This window comes from Rhinatrema bivittatum, chromosome 13 (genome assembly GCF_901001135.1).
Source record: "Rhinatrema bivittatum chromosome 13, aRhiBiv1.1, whole genome shotgun sequence".
In the NCBI taxonomy this organism is placed as follows: Eukaryota; Metazoa; Chordata; class Amphibia; order Gymnophiona; family Rhinatrematidae; genus Rhinatrema; species Rhinatrema bivittatum.
In genome coordinates, this window is record NC_042627.1 from 12,779,004 (window position 1) to 12,794,277 (window position 15,274).

The 15,274-nt window shown below is 40.6% G+C and overlaps 1 protein-coding gene across 5 annotated transcripts in view; it reads right to left on the reverse strand.

Moving 5' to 3' along the window:
• LOC115075126 (cholesterol side-chain cleavage enzyme, mitochondrial) overlaps positions 1-15,274 on the reverse strand; it is a 92,436-nt gene that overhangs the window by 31,679 nt on the left and 45,483 nt on the right. For 2 of the 5 annotated variants that reach the window (XM_029575331.1, XM_029575332.1), the window contains one exon: positions 6,965-7,261. In XM_029575331.1, the coding sequence (XP_029431191.1) occupies positions 6,965-7,254 (290 nt within the window). In that variant the 5' untranslated portion in view covers positions 7,255-7,261. Of the gene's footprint in view, positions 1-4,276; positions 4,297-6,964; positions 7,890-9,771; positions 10,654-15,274 lie in introns of those variants that run through there. The other 3 variants (XM_029575334.1, XM_029575330.1, XM_029575335.1) reach the window with 3 other exon arrangements.

Sequence of the window (15,274 nt, forward strand, 5' to 3'; positions counted from 1 at the left end):
AAGATAGTTTCTTTCTTTTTTTCTTTTTCCTTTTTCACCGTTCATAGATAAGTAAGGATTTCACTTATTTACCTTAATATAATCATGTAAGTTAACTGCTAGATGAGATGATGTTATTCCTTAATGTGGATTTATATTTGAGAATTTACCAAATCAACAGTTAACAAATGTGATATAATTTTTCTTGTATAAATGTTGTTTATTGTAATAATTTGAAAGCAATAAATAAAGAATTTAAAAAAAAAAAAAAAAAAAAGTTAACTGACAAATGGATATTCACCTCTATCTAGAAAAAAAAAACTGATCAGAATATGTTGTAGCAATAAGAGCTATCAATGAAAATCCCACTGCACAGGAGATTAGAAGTGCAACACAAAACTTGAAAATGTTCGGAAAAACTTATAGAATTATTAAAAGAGCATCATAAAGAGAACCAAACTGCTAATACTATATTTCACCAATGGTCCATAGACTAATCATCAGTCTTGTAATAGTCCAGGTATAAATTCTCAAAATGTATTGGACTCCTTAATAGGATTATTTTTAAAAAAAATTTTTATAGAATGCAACTAAAATGTGCTTATCTCTTCAAGAAGCAAAACAGTCCTCTGAAAGGAACAACCTGATGGAAGTCCCAATTGTTGTCCTAATCTCGACAAGGGTCTGTATTTCCTATGACTCTGCATCAGGGAGCTTCTCCAGTCTTAAAAGTACTGACTATGAGGTCCCATCTAAAAAATCTTATTTCATCCTTCACCACCTGCTCTACCAGAAGGAAACAGAATTATGAATAATTAAAATACCTCTACAAACATGTGATCCCAAACACGGTGCAATTGGTCCAAAGCAATGGTGCAATTTTTAAATTACTGAATGCAATCAATTTTGTCATTCAAATCCTCAGGTTTGACAGCATTCAATTTTAATATCAAATATTGCTTGCAAAATATCAAATGAGCCCTTGTAACAAGAGATACCGTTTGCTGGCCTCACCAAATGCACCATTAGAAATCGGCTTATAGAACATCACCGTAATATAAAAACTAGTCCCACTGTATTTCTTTAGGACATTATTTTGGAGATTTGCAATGGATCGTATTGGAACATCTTCCTTTGTTTTATTTATTTATTTAACTAATCAAAATAGAGAGGATATATCTTCGTTGTTTTATTTTCTTTTTTATCTCTATTTTTACTTTAAATTATCAGAAACACCACCATCAGAACTAGTGCAGCTATAATTTAATCCACCGCCTCTCGCCAAGCAATGGGCCGCAGGCAATTTCAGCAGTTTGTCAAGCACTGTGTTTGCAATCATTTGGTGTTGTTTCACGTTTACTCACACTATTTTATTTAATCCACTTAAAAACTTTATTTTTTATTTTTTACCCCAAAACCAAAAATATTTTCCATTAAATGCTAAGATTTTTATACTTAGCTGCCACTATAGATTTTGTTTCAATGCCATTAAATCCTAAGATTTTTTATACTTAGCTCCCACTGTAGATTTTATTTCAATACTGTCCCGACATGGGCCATGTTTCGACTGTTTCCAGTCTTCATTAGGGGATGCCTTGTATCTCAAATTCTGTTTTGCTTTTCCAACGCTCTAGTCATTTAATTTGACCTTTAGGGAATATTACTGCACACGAAATAATTCTACTGTGATTCCAATTGAAGCAGTAATGGTGTCTCGGCATTCAAACTCTGTGTGGTGATTTATTTATTTAAAACATTTCTAGACCGCCACTCACCATTTCTTGGCGGTTTACAATAAAACGTTCATAATCTTAAAATCACAAATATTAATAAAACGTTAGACAAGTGTACAAATGTCTTCCCTTGCTCCTCGACAAACATACCAAAAAGGCAAATACTGTAAATTGAAAATTAGTTCTGTCACATCCTTTTCATTTCAAATGCTCCCTTGCTAGAAATACTCTCCATTTTACAACTTTTCTGAGGCTTGCCTTCTCTAACTGATTGATGACTGTGCACAAGCCTTTATGACAGCATTTAAACCGAAATTTGGTCCCTCCTGACGCAGTTAAATGAAACATGGTCCATGTCGGAGGACCATGAACACCACTCACTGAGATGTTGTCTCTCTCAAGCTAAAGCAGCATTCATTTTTAATAGCTTATGAAGTTTGAGGACTTAAACTTTTCTCCAAATCACTACCATTGGGTATGATTATATAGGTGATTTGGGTTCCCCACCTACTTTACTCAGGATCTGATACTACTATGCACAACCCTCAGCCCTCTCCCTGCAACCCAGATATAACCAGACCAGGCCTCACCAGCCCCAGTCACCAGCACCTGTAGAACAGTGCTACAGCATTTTAGTCAGTCCCATCATATACACAGTTGGTCCTTCTCCCCAGATACTTTATCCTGCAGGCGGGCCTATATATGATTCTTGAAAACTTCTTCTGCCTTCTATAAAGCCTGTGTCTTGGAGCAGTGCAACAGGAATCAGTGAGTTTTTTTATTCCTTACTGTTCACCTAACTTGTTTCCACTGTAATACAAATTATTTCATTCTTCTAATCAGGTATAGTTACTAAAAATAGAAAAATCATAGTTAGACTTGCAATATTTTGATTCTTATAGTTACTTCTGATCCACTTGAATACAGGAGATAACTCAGTGTGGGTTTCTCCTGGTTCCAAATCTACAAAAGAAAAGTACAAGAAGAAGCCAGCCAGCCAAGAAAATGGCTACCCCAGATATTCAAATGTCCATGCGAACTGGTGCTATCCATAGAACTTTATAGCATCCCAGAAATCTCCCTCACCCTCTTTGCCAGGATTCCGATCAGCAGACTGTGAGTTTAGCAAGGTGAAGGCCAATGGATAAAATTCCATTTATTCTGTTATACAAATCAGCATTTCCAGTCTGAAGTAACAAGGCTCACTGTCATTCCATCCACTTACAGAAATTAAAATCTTTCAGAGAACCCATGAAAAACCTTTCTGCTTTGTACAAGTCAGGAAAACTGCTTGTAACAGAATAAATGGAAACTGTCCTGCTGCCTTCACCTTGCTCATATCCCTACATATTAGCATACACTATTTACTATTAATATTTTAGTAATTTGTTTTAGAGAAAACAAATGAAATACAGCAGTTGCTCTATGTAGAAGAAAGTATTCCCAAATATTTAAAAAAATGCTGAAGTATAACAGTGAATGGCCAGAACCAGTCTCCATCATTAAACTTGGACAAGCATTCCAACAAACAGGAGGAATCCATGAGAATCCACCAACGCACTTGGAGAAAAAAAGCAACAGAATTTACGAAACAAGAGAAAAAAACTCTTTAAAGAATCAGACCAGCCAACAAGAAAAACAACCGGTAAAAGCACAAATACCAGGGGAAATACAAGACACAGGAATGGCTAAGGAGAGGAGAACTCAGACCTAAAGATGAAAGATTGATCATTGCAGCATAGGACCGTGGACTATAGACAAGATGGTGCCCAGCCAATATAGAAAAAAAAATGTTAACACATGCTTTGTAATGTTAATACACACTTAGTGATGATTTGGGACAAGAACTTGCAATCGCTCTCTCCAAAAGCAAGGAGCCTGGTGATAATTATCCTTAGGCAGACCAGGTTGCTGGTTCCCTTTTCATTCAACAAGACATTTATTTATCCACTTATGGAGGCTCTTATAGGGAATTTTGTATGATGAGAGACTTGATGAGGGGGAAGGCGGGGGTCAAGTTGAGCCACATTTGTTAAACTTATGTCAATACATCTGTAATTTTGCAGACATGTTCTGAATGTTTTAATGGGTACAATTTGATAGGGTGGACATGATATCTGTGAAGGGTGGTCTATTTTATCCAAGATCATGGTTTGGGGTTTTGTTTTTCTGTTTTATAAATGCCTGTTCAATGTAAAGCATGTAAGGGGCTGGAAGAATAAGGGGGAGAAAAATGTAAGCAATCCATGACTTTTTTTTTTTTTGCAATTGTCCTGGCATGCATCATCAACAAATATCTGTCAGTGGTTGTTGAATTGGTCTTGTTTAATAAAATGATTTAAATTAAAACATGCAGATTCTGCAAACGAGAACCGGAAACGATTACACCTTTCAGCGCTGGGTATGACATGGTGATGTTAGGAGATCCATGTACAGAAAGGCACAGCAAGGTGTCCCAGCTCATCCACCGCAAACCATGTAGACTCTATAACATCGTTGCACCAGAAAAACACCGAGAGCCACAACCCCAGCAGAACCGTGGAGAATTAAGTCGTTGTGATTACCTTGGACATTCTTATCCCAGCTGATATAAAACTCAATGTCGGAAAATCAGTCACTGTGGTAAAGGAGGAAAAAACAAGAACAGCAATCCTGATAGGGTATGGAGAGAGGGAAGATCCTCAAGTACTTAGGGATGCAATTACAGACCAAGAAAATGTGGAAGAAAGATACAGAATTAGCCTCATTTGCATTGGGTGCTACTGGCCTGACTAAAACAAACTTCCAAGCACACTTTGATATGTTGCCTACGTATATTACATCTTATGAACTCCAGAAGAAGGATCTCTTTTGCTCAATCAAGTTGACTAGCAATTCAGTATTAAGAAGCTGAGATCATTTCTTAGCACACCCTGGCTTAGAAAAGTTTGTCCCTAACTAGTACGCGCAAAAGCAACCCACCTGGAGACACTGCCCCCGAGGAAGTCTACGACGCTAATGTGATCAGCATTCACAGATTCTCGCCACCTCTCAAAACCATCTTTAAAAATCTAAAATGCCGCGTGTTTAAACAAAAGGAAACCTCTTTCACGAGTGCAGCCACCTTAAAAAGAAGAGCAGATCGTAGGAAGTCCCACATCCAGATACACAAAGGAGCTATACAAACTTTGTACCGTAAAGCACCTTTTATCTGGAATGGTGAGGACCAAGGCTGTTCCAGGTAATAGGATTTATCCTCATATGTTAAAAAAAAAAAAAAAAATGAAGCAGTGCTCTCATTATTGTACTGCTGATTTTTTTTTTTAATGTTTATTCTGCCAATTTAAATAAATAAAAAAAAATGAAGCAGAGACACAATGCTGTTCAAAGATAAAAGTATTTGAGCAAAATATAATACAGAAATCACGCCCTAAAGGTGGGAAGCTGCACACGTGGAGTGCTCAGAAGTTCTTATTTGTTTGAAACTAAGGACTAGGGCATGTGGGAGGACTTCAGACCATCCGGCGTTCGGTGGATATTGTGACTTCCAGGGTGGGTGCTGGCTTACGGTTTTTCTCTGTGGAACAACATTTCTGGATGATAGGAGTTTTTCTGGATGATAGGACGCGGGCCCAGGGTCAGCGATTTTTTTTTTTCTCCAGATATTGGGAGTTTTAGGGCAATGGGTCTTGGGATACAGAAGTGCTCTGTGGTAATAATTGCACATTTGGTTACCCCCATGAAAAAGCCCTCCGTTATGTTATTTCAAGAAGAAACACATTGCAAGGACCTGATTACTTTACAGCACCCACTGGCTCATGTTAGTACTGAGAAGCAGGAGAGAGAAAAAAATCCATTTTTTATCATCTTAAAATATAGAAATGTATGGAAAACTAATCAGGGGTGGCTAGTAATATTATTGAAGAAGAGTATGCACTTGTTCAGGCAATAATCTGTACAGTACATACTGCACAGGATAAATTACAAGTTCCTCTGCCAAAGAGCTTAATATGCAAATACACTGTGAGCACACAGTTGATAAATGTACTGAACTGCCAGTTCTCCTTCAGGTGAAATTACTCCCCATTCTTTTGGCCAAGAATGTTACCATTCAAGTTTCTTTCCAGAGTCTTAATTAGATATTGTAATTTGTAGCACCTAGGACAATCAAGCATATTTGTACCTACCTGTCCCTACTCCACCCTCTACTTCCCTCTCTCTCGCCCCTTTCCACTCGCAGCTCCAATCTTTTTTCCCCATTTGTTGCTGTCTCTCATCTTCCCCCTATCCCAGATTCCACCTCGTCCTGGCTTTTTCCTGGCATTCTAGTCTTTTTTCCCCACCCCACAGGGATCTGTGCGCCTTGGGTTGCTACCTCGTTAACCCATCCCTAGCTATGGCCCTGTTTCTCCCCCCCTCCCCTAAGAGCATTTCAAAAGGAGAATGTAAACATCTCTTCCATCCTGCCCCATATCTCCTTCTCGAGAGGTTCCCAATGTCCGAAGCTGTAAGTCCCTTGTTCAAGATTATACAGCGAGAAAAAGAAGCAGGACTGGAACCTGAATCTCAATGTTTCTCAGCGCTGGGCTCCCCACCCCTGGCCCATTCATACATGGTTGTGCAACACATACCAAAACAACTCTCCCCACAGAGGAATGAAATCACAAAATCACTGAATAAAAAAAAAAAAATCATTCCCAAATACAACTATATCTGCTCCACGAGAAAAACATTCTTAAGGGTGGCAGGTGGTAAATTCACACATGGCTACCAGAACAGCTTTCTGCTTCAGGTGCTTTACTGTAATCATCAAAAGCACCTTATCCATCCACCAGTTCACACACATTTTTTTCAAAAACATTTAACACAATTTTTTAAATTATGCATTTAATTATGCTTATAAAATTGGGTCTATCAAAATTAGAGCCTTGAGATATACCTATGGTGATGATGCTTCTTAGCTATGCATTTTACATGCATAATTTAAAAAATGTTGTTTAAAAACATTTTGAAAAATGTACATGAATGGGTGGGTGGGTAAAGTGGTTGTGAGGATTATAATAAGGCATCTTAAGCAGGACATTGTTGTGGTAGCCATGTGTGAATTTTACCACTTACCATCCTTTTCTTGTGGAACAGATATAGTTAATATTTGGGAGTCTTTTTTTTTTGATTCAGTGAAGCACACATACAGCATTCATATAGCCTATGACAAACACGGCAATTTAAAAGCCAGTACATGAAAAGAAATGGTGGTGAAGGGCATCTCCTACCTGTAGATGGGACCAAACGTTTGATAATTCTTAAGCATGAGGTTGTGGATGTTGACGAATCCATCCTGCCTCCAGAAGCGGTAGAGATTTAGCCAGCCATTCTTCCAGTTCCCGGGGATCTCATCAAAGTTTCTGACCAACTTTGCCTGGGAAGAGGGGGCATACACTTCACCGGCGATGGAGTGGCTGGGGCGGAAGGGAAAGCTCAATCTGTCTTCCAGGGTAGGCAGCAGGCGGGGGCTGCAGGTGCCAGCCACAGCTCGCAAGCGAAAACCACTCCGGGCTAGCATCACTCAGCTGGTCACAAAAAAGAAACAGAAAAGCAAGCCTGGTACAGACAACTCTCCCCCTGCACTGGAGCTGCCTGCTTAAACCTTGCTCTTAAGCTGATAAGTTGTGAAGGACACTGAGTGCATCAGAGAAGTGAATGCAAATTAGACCAGTGTTCATAAACATGCAAGCACAGTGTGACACACCCATAAGAAAGCACTGTCCTGTAGCCTGGGAATGGAAAACCAGATACTCATGCATTTATTTTTCTTTTCATATTTAATATATGTTTTATTAAGTTTTGCAAAATAAATTCCAATCATTGCGTCATTCACTGTTATACTGCATATTCACATTTGGAATTGAAAGATAAAATCATGAAAATCTTAAATTTGTTCTAAGAATGTAAACTCATCCAACATTAATCATAACCAACTCCCCCCTCCCTCTTCCCTCTCCCAAATTCCCTTTTCCCGCCCGGTCTCCCCATTTGGTGCTTTAACCATCACTAAGGGGTGATACGGGTACGGGTTCAGTCTGGATGGGGAGGAAGAACATAAGAACATGCCATACTGGGTCAGACCAAGGATCCATCAAGCCCAGCATCCTGTTTCCAACAGAGGCCAATCCAGGCCATAAGAACCTGGCAAGTACCCAAAAACTAAGTCTATTCCATGTTACCATTGCTAATGGCAGTGGCTATTCTCTAAGTGAACTTAATTAATAGCAGGTAATGGATTTCTCCAAGAACTTATCCAATCCTTTTTTAAACACAGCTACATTAACCACATCCTCTTGCAACAAATTCCAGAGTTTAATTGCACGTTGAGTGAAAAAGAACTTTCACCGATTAGTTTTAAATGTGCCACATGCTAACTTCATGGAGTGCCCCCTAGACTTTTTATTATCCGAAAGAGTAAATAACCGATTCACATTTAGCCATTCTAGACCTCTCATGATCTTAAACACCTCTATCATATCCCCCCTCAGTCGTCTCTTCTCCAAGCTGAAAAGTCCTAACCTCTTTAGTCTTTCCTCATAGGGGAGCTGGTTCCATCCCCTTTATCATTTTGGTTGCTCTTCTCTGTACCTTCTCCATCGCAACTATATCTTTTTTGAGATGCGGCGACCAGAATTGTACACAGTATTCAAGGTGTGGTCTCACCATGGAGCGATACAGAGGCATTATGACATTTTCTGTTTTATTCACCATTCCCTTTCTAATAATTCCCAACATTCTGTTTGCTTTTTTGACTGCCGCAGCACACTGAACCGACGATTTCAATGCGTTATCCTCTATGATGCCTAGATCTCTTTTTTGGGTGGTAGCTAATCTTCTGGGGCCCCTGGCATGTCTATCAAGTCTTTACCTCCAATGCTCACACTGGAGGTAGAAGACCTCCAATAGCTGCCAACAGTTCAGAGAAGGAGCAACGAAGGCAATAACAGCCACAAGGGTATAAAAATGGATTCACACCAATATCCAGCCATACAGTTCAACCATTAAAAAGGGTAGGAAAATCAGGAACCAACCATTAAAAAGGGTAGGAAAATCAGGAACCAAGACAAAACTCTGGAGTTAAAGAATGGTATTCAAATAAAATATCCTTTACTGTAATTTAAAAAGGTTAATCCAGGCCACAATACCAAAAATCAAGAATAGCATAAAAAATGTAATAGCAATGAAGATTATTGTCAATTTGTCCATCTTAGGTGTTACCGCCATTCTCATTATCCATGGAGGACCACTGCTCCCCTTGCAATGTGGGGAAACTGGAATGGAACTCCAGCATAAATTCAATCAGAAAATAGCACAAAAACTGAAGGACAACTATCCCCAAGTACAAAAACATCCAACTTCAATTGGTCCAAGTTTTAACTTTTCTTCAAATTGGAAAAACTGTATCACACTGTCTCAATGGGGTATAACCCTTTGAGTCCTTGTATCAAAAATGATCAAAATCTTCTTACCCTTGCTTCTTCGGGTCGCTCAGGCAACCAGATCCTTGCCCCACTCCTCTGGGATACTGGGGGTATGCCCTTTCCTTCAAACTGGTCAAGTCCAAAATATCTTTTACCCTAAAGTCATTCAATATCAAAATGCAGAAGTGATGAGCATAGGTCCTTCCAAAAGCTACTCAACTATTGTCCTTTGAGACCCTGTGAGAAAAACCCAATCTCCTCTCTCCTCCTTATAGATCCTGAGGGGAGTCAAAGCTCTGTAAGCACTGTCAGTGCATGATGTCCAGCCGCCCTAGGCAGTGACATCATCACCGCATCACATGATCTCCGTCTCTCTCTTACGACACGAACTCCCCCATATCGCTCACAACGCATCTCCATAGCTCCATTTGCACATCTCCCACATCCATGTCGCTGCACCTGCCTCTCCCTAGTTTGATTTAAAAAAATGCCACTCTCACGTCACACTACGGTGTACCACCCACTTCTGGCATCCCTAGGTGACCGCCTAGTCTGCCTAATGGTCCCGCCGGGCCTTACTGCAAGATAGTGGAAATCCTGAAGGGATCACTTACTCTTCTTTGTACTACAGCCTTCAATCCACTGCTTCCTAGAGATTCTGGGGAAATCTCTATCTCCAGCCCTCTGCCCTCTCTCAGCTCCTCCTTCCCACTGACGTTCTGAACATGATCCTGGGAAATAAATGTGCCAGATGCCATACCCACAAAAAGATGGGGTTATCATACAGAGAGAAATAAAAAATAGAAAAACTCCTCCTACAGCCCCTAAATAAACTACTTAAAGCAGTAGCACACATATCTCCTTATCTCAAAACTAACTTTACAATCTATAGTTAGGAGTTCAAAACTTTGGTCTTTGAATTTATCCTGACTACAGTCAATTATCCATGTAAAATCTGGCCTTGATCCCATAAGGCAGAAGCTAGAATCTGATTCCAAATAAACAAAAAAGACTGCATCATCTTTGAACCCACATCTTTTGCTGTCAACTACTCCATCATTCCCATTCTATGGGTCTGGCTCCTCCATAACATCAAATCTGGTGGTTGAGATTGTACCCATTGCAACATTATACCTTTTTTAGCTATTAGTAGTCCTTTGTGTATAAAGAGCATATTACGACTATGTTCTACCATGGAGTTTGGGGGATTTTTTTTACTCTTTAGTTATTAAATTTGTAAATCAAATCTAGTAACTGCTTATGTACATTGATGACATTTGTTCTTTAATAAACAATTTATACTTAAATCAAATATTAAAATATTTGACAAAGGAAAAAGACAATTTACATGATTATAAAGAAATAAGAAGAATAGGAAAATATATAGGAAATTACATCCATGTAAATTTGTCACAATTAGACCCCAATATTAAGGGTGGAAAACAGAAAAAAGCCATAGGGAATGGCTAAAACATAATGGGCCGGATTTTCAAAAGGCCTAGTGACGTGCGTAAAGCCCCGGGACGCGTGTGAGTCCCGGGGCTTGCAAAAAGGGGCGGGGAGGGGGGTGGGGTGGTCCGGGGGAGCGGGGCGGGGTCAGAGGCTTCCGGCATAGCGGCCATTTGCCGCTGTGCTGGGGATCGCACGCAGTTGGCCGGTGCGCGCAACTTACTTCAGCCCCAGGGCTTTACGCACGTCACCAGGCCTTCTGAAAATCCGGCCCATTATGTTTTAGCCATTCCCCAGGGCTGAAGTAAGTTTTAAAACAAAAGGAAAAAAAAGAAAAAGGTAGGGGGGAAAGGGCGGGGGAGGAAGGGGAGGGGAAGGGAAGGTGGGGTGGGGGGGGTAGGGAATGGGGGAAAGCAGCGCGGCTCGGTGCGGGCTCGGCACGCGAAAGGTGCACAATTGAGCACCCCCTTGTGCGCACCGGCCCCCAATTTTATAACATGCGTGTACATGCTATAAATCGGACATACATGTGCGCGCGCTGGGTAGCGTGTGCACATGTATGCCCGCTCGTATGTCTGAAAATCTACCCTAATCTAAATAGAACCAAATAGGATGGAAGCTACATAGCAGAAAAACCACCCATTCTTAAGAATTTCCACTTTGAATAGGGGAAGAGAAGAAGAAATCACAACCCCCCCCCCCCCCCCCCCCCCCATCTAGCATCTAAAAATTCTTTAAGCTGACTAGGATCGAAAAATATAAATCTGCAAGAATCAAGTGTTATTACACATTTGCAAGGATAACGAACAAAGCAAGATGCTCCTAAAGAAAGAACAGAGTTTTTCATGGATAAAAATGTCTTCCTTTGTTCCTGCGTTGCTTTATATATGTCTGGAAACTTTCAGATCTTCTGACCTCTGAAAATAAAGATGGACCATATTATCATGGGGATCTTGCAAAAAACAAAAGTCACCAATAAAGTAGCATGGCCAGTCACATTCCCTTCACCAACATTTTCAAGAAATTGTGTTAAATTTACAGGTATATCCTTCATAGTATTTTCCATAGATCTTTTTGGAGCTGGAAGGAAAAATATTTTTTCTATGGGGGCAATGCAGACTCTGGGATCTTTAAAACTTCTTTTAAATAAGTTGAAAATAGCTCAGAAGGTGAATTTAGAGAAGCCTCTGGAAAATTCACACATCTCAGATTATGAAATCTAAGGAAATTCTCGGTTTTCAATTCTATGAGAAGTAGACGACAGATCTTTGATAATATTAACCTGAACTTCTTGAACCTTAGCAATAGACACTTCTTCCTCAAGCACCTTCTTCTCCAGAGAACTAAGACGAGACTCTTGAGATTGGAAATTATTACGCAAGTCAGTAGTCAGCGAGACTAATGATGTAACAGATTTATTAATGGACATCATTACCGTTCAGAGAGAATCCAAAGTAATAACTGGAGGTTTGGCAGGAATATCCAAATCTGATGCAGTCATTGCAGGAGCCATGGTAGCCAAAGCTGAGTCTCCCAGATTTCCAACAAACTTGTCAGCTGACAGTGAGAGCTGTGCAACAATTCCCACAATAACATTCTGCGCACCCCAAGACTCCCACCACTCATCCTTCAGCAACTCACGCCAGTCCTGCGTCAGAATGATGGGAGAAGCAGAGTCCAATATAAAGGAGACGTTTGCAGATTTATCTGCTTCAGAGAGAATTTCAACTGAAGCAATGGCTCCAGCAGAAGGACATGGAGTGGAGCGGCCATCTGGGCTGAGAGAAACTTCAGCCACTGATGGGCTGGCGTCCCCAGGTCCAGCCATGCCGGAACAAGACGCTGAACTACAGTGGGCAAGGTTTTGGGCACTGTTTGTTGTAGGGAAGACGGCAGGACCAACCAACTTAACCTGTCGAATAAGTCCTTTGCGTTTCCCCATAGCAATAAATGAAGCAGGCAAGGTTAGAGGAAAATCAGAGGAACCCTTCTGGAGGTGCACCGAAGCGCGTCTGCTAGGTAGTGGCCATCTTGGTTTTCCCCTGTACTATGGACTTATCAATATCAATGTAAAAAAAAAACAACAAAAAAACATAATGATGGCATCCTATAGATATGTAAGGAGACCCCCAATTTCGCCCCTTACTAATAGTGATAGGCCAGTAATGCAGGTGACAGAGTGTTAGGCGACTAACACTCTTCATTGGGAGGGGTCTAAGTTGCCAGGACCTACAAGGGAAGGTTTAGAGTTGAACCAGGAGAAGTCAGTTCTGCAGTCTGGGGTACCCATCTCTCCCCAGATGCATTCCTGGGGGGCCTTCACAGGGAAGGTTCCAGGACTGAGTAGAAACGGAGTAAATCCTGCTTAGATAAAGTAGCTGGCAGCCAGAGATTGGGTTGTCCAAGTCTTACAGGGAGGAAGGAATTGCAAAGTTCCAAGGGTGTGAACGCCTGAGATGGGTGTGTAGCAGACAAGAAATATGAGAAAATAAAAAAGATGAGCAAACTAATAAAAATACAAAACTAAAGATAAAAATTACTGTAAAAAAGTAAAACAAAAAAATAAAAAGGGGTGGTCAGGAGGAGATGGAGTTTTAACTCAGCCCCTGAAATATTTTGCCTGGCACCTAAGTTTTTTTGTGTGTGATGTGTGGCCTGCGTATCTGGGTGTGATGCTTCTCTCTCTGGGTCTGGGTGTGGCCTGCGTATCTGGGTGTGATGCTTCTCTCTCTGGGTCTGGGAGTGGCCTGCGTATCTGGGTGTGATGCTTCTCTCTCTGGGTCTGGAGTGCATATCGCAGTGTTTGTCAGGTGTGCTGTGATGTAATTCTGTGTGATGTGCTCTGTCTACCTGTTCCCCTCGCTGTGTCTGGGTTGGGGTGTCTATGCCTCTGTGTGTCTGAATGTAATATGTCTGCGATGTATCTGTCTTCTGTCAGGGTGAGTTTGTCCGTCTAGGTTTTGACTTCTGTGTCTCTGTGGGTGACTGTGTCTAAGTGTAAGGTGTAGGGTGACTGTCTCACTGTGCCTTTCTATGTCTATCTGTATGTCTGTTTCTCTCTTTGTCTGTCTGGGTATGGAGTGTCTGCCTGTCTGTACCCGTATTTGTGTGAGCTTACTCCTTTCAGTAACTTGAAGAGAAACAAAACAGGGCTTTAAGCTATTGACTGGCAGGGTGGCTGCCCGATGGATGCCTTCAAGTAACTGTATATATATATACTGTACATATACCATAGGTAACCTGCGTGACATGTTAGTGTCCCCGTTTCCACACAGGGCGGTCAACACCAATGTGGTGGATGTGTGGTTTGTGATAATATATGTGCTATAACAATATTTAAACATCTGACCTTGCCTATGCAATATTTACCAGATTCCTTTGACCTTAACACTGAGCGGGTCTATGCAATTTTATGTCCATGCAAGAAGTCAGATATTGGACGTGGAGTTGCCTACGTACTAATAACAGAGAAGCCCCGTTAGTTAGACCCTGGCAGACTGCACAACATGAGGCACATCAGTGGTGTTTTTTTGTTATACAGCAAGCTCAGTGGCTATGAGGAGGGGATTTTCTGCAGGGTTCAAAAAATATGAGCAATTTTTTTATTTTCTCTTGGCAAAGAGTAGCTCCTGGTGGTCTTACCTTGTCTTTTGCATTTTTATAGATGAAAGGCTCTGGGATGATGCGTTGTGGCTCCATTGTTGGAACGGGTGATTTGGGTTGGGTGGTAACAGGTTAGCTTTACTGTTTCAGTTCCATGGAGGTGAGGGAAGGTAGCAGGTGAAAGCTCCACGTATGCTGCTGGTTTGTGGCTTAGAGGGGTGTTGCCCTTTGTTTGAAATGAGTTCAAGTTAGCAAATTGAGATAAGTCTGGGTTAGCGATTGTGCGTATTTTATGTTTAGAAATCCGGCATGCAGATTTCTTGCTGGTGAAGCAACTTTTGCAGAATCTGAAGATTTGTTGAAGTCAACTGCATGCTAATTGCTCCTCTGTGTGCCATATCCCTGAAGAAGCCTTTTGGGGTAAAATGAGGGCCTTTATCGGAGAAGGGGAATTTTTTTTTCTAAAAATGCACTTGGTACGATTGTTTTTGAAAGTTTGATTTTGAATTTTCACAAAGGGTGAGGTTTGCATATTGTTTTTGATGCTTTATATGAAAAGGAAAACAATGTGGTTGTTTCTACCAGCAATGATTGGAATAAATGGCTTAGCTACTCAATGAGATGAACAGTGCCGGATGGGCAAAACCTTTGGTTTTGACTTGCCCTGGACTATGAGCTGGTTTCCAATGACTTTTTAATTGGTTGAAATAGATGTTAATGTTAATGATCCTATATTATTGAGTACTGTGTATACACTGTGTGTGTGTGTGTGTGTGTGTGTGTGTGTGTGTGTGTGTGTGTGTGTGTGTAAAAGTGCATTAGATCTAATGACTTGAAAATATCACAAAAAGGAGACATGTACAAATTAAAAAGAACTGATAATAGAGACTAATCCTTGACAGATATCCCATTGCAGGTTACCCAATTAGATTTATTTTGTCCTATTGAAACTCACTGCCACCTATTACTTTAGAAAGATTGGAACCAAGACAAAACTATACTGCCTAACCCTATTCATTTTAGCCGATGTAACAACATCTCATGATCCGCAATATCGACAAATAC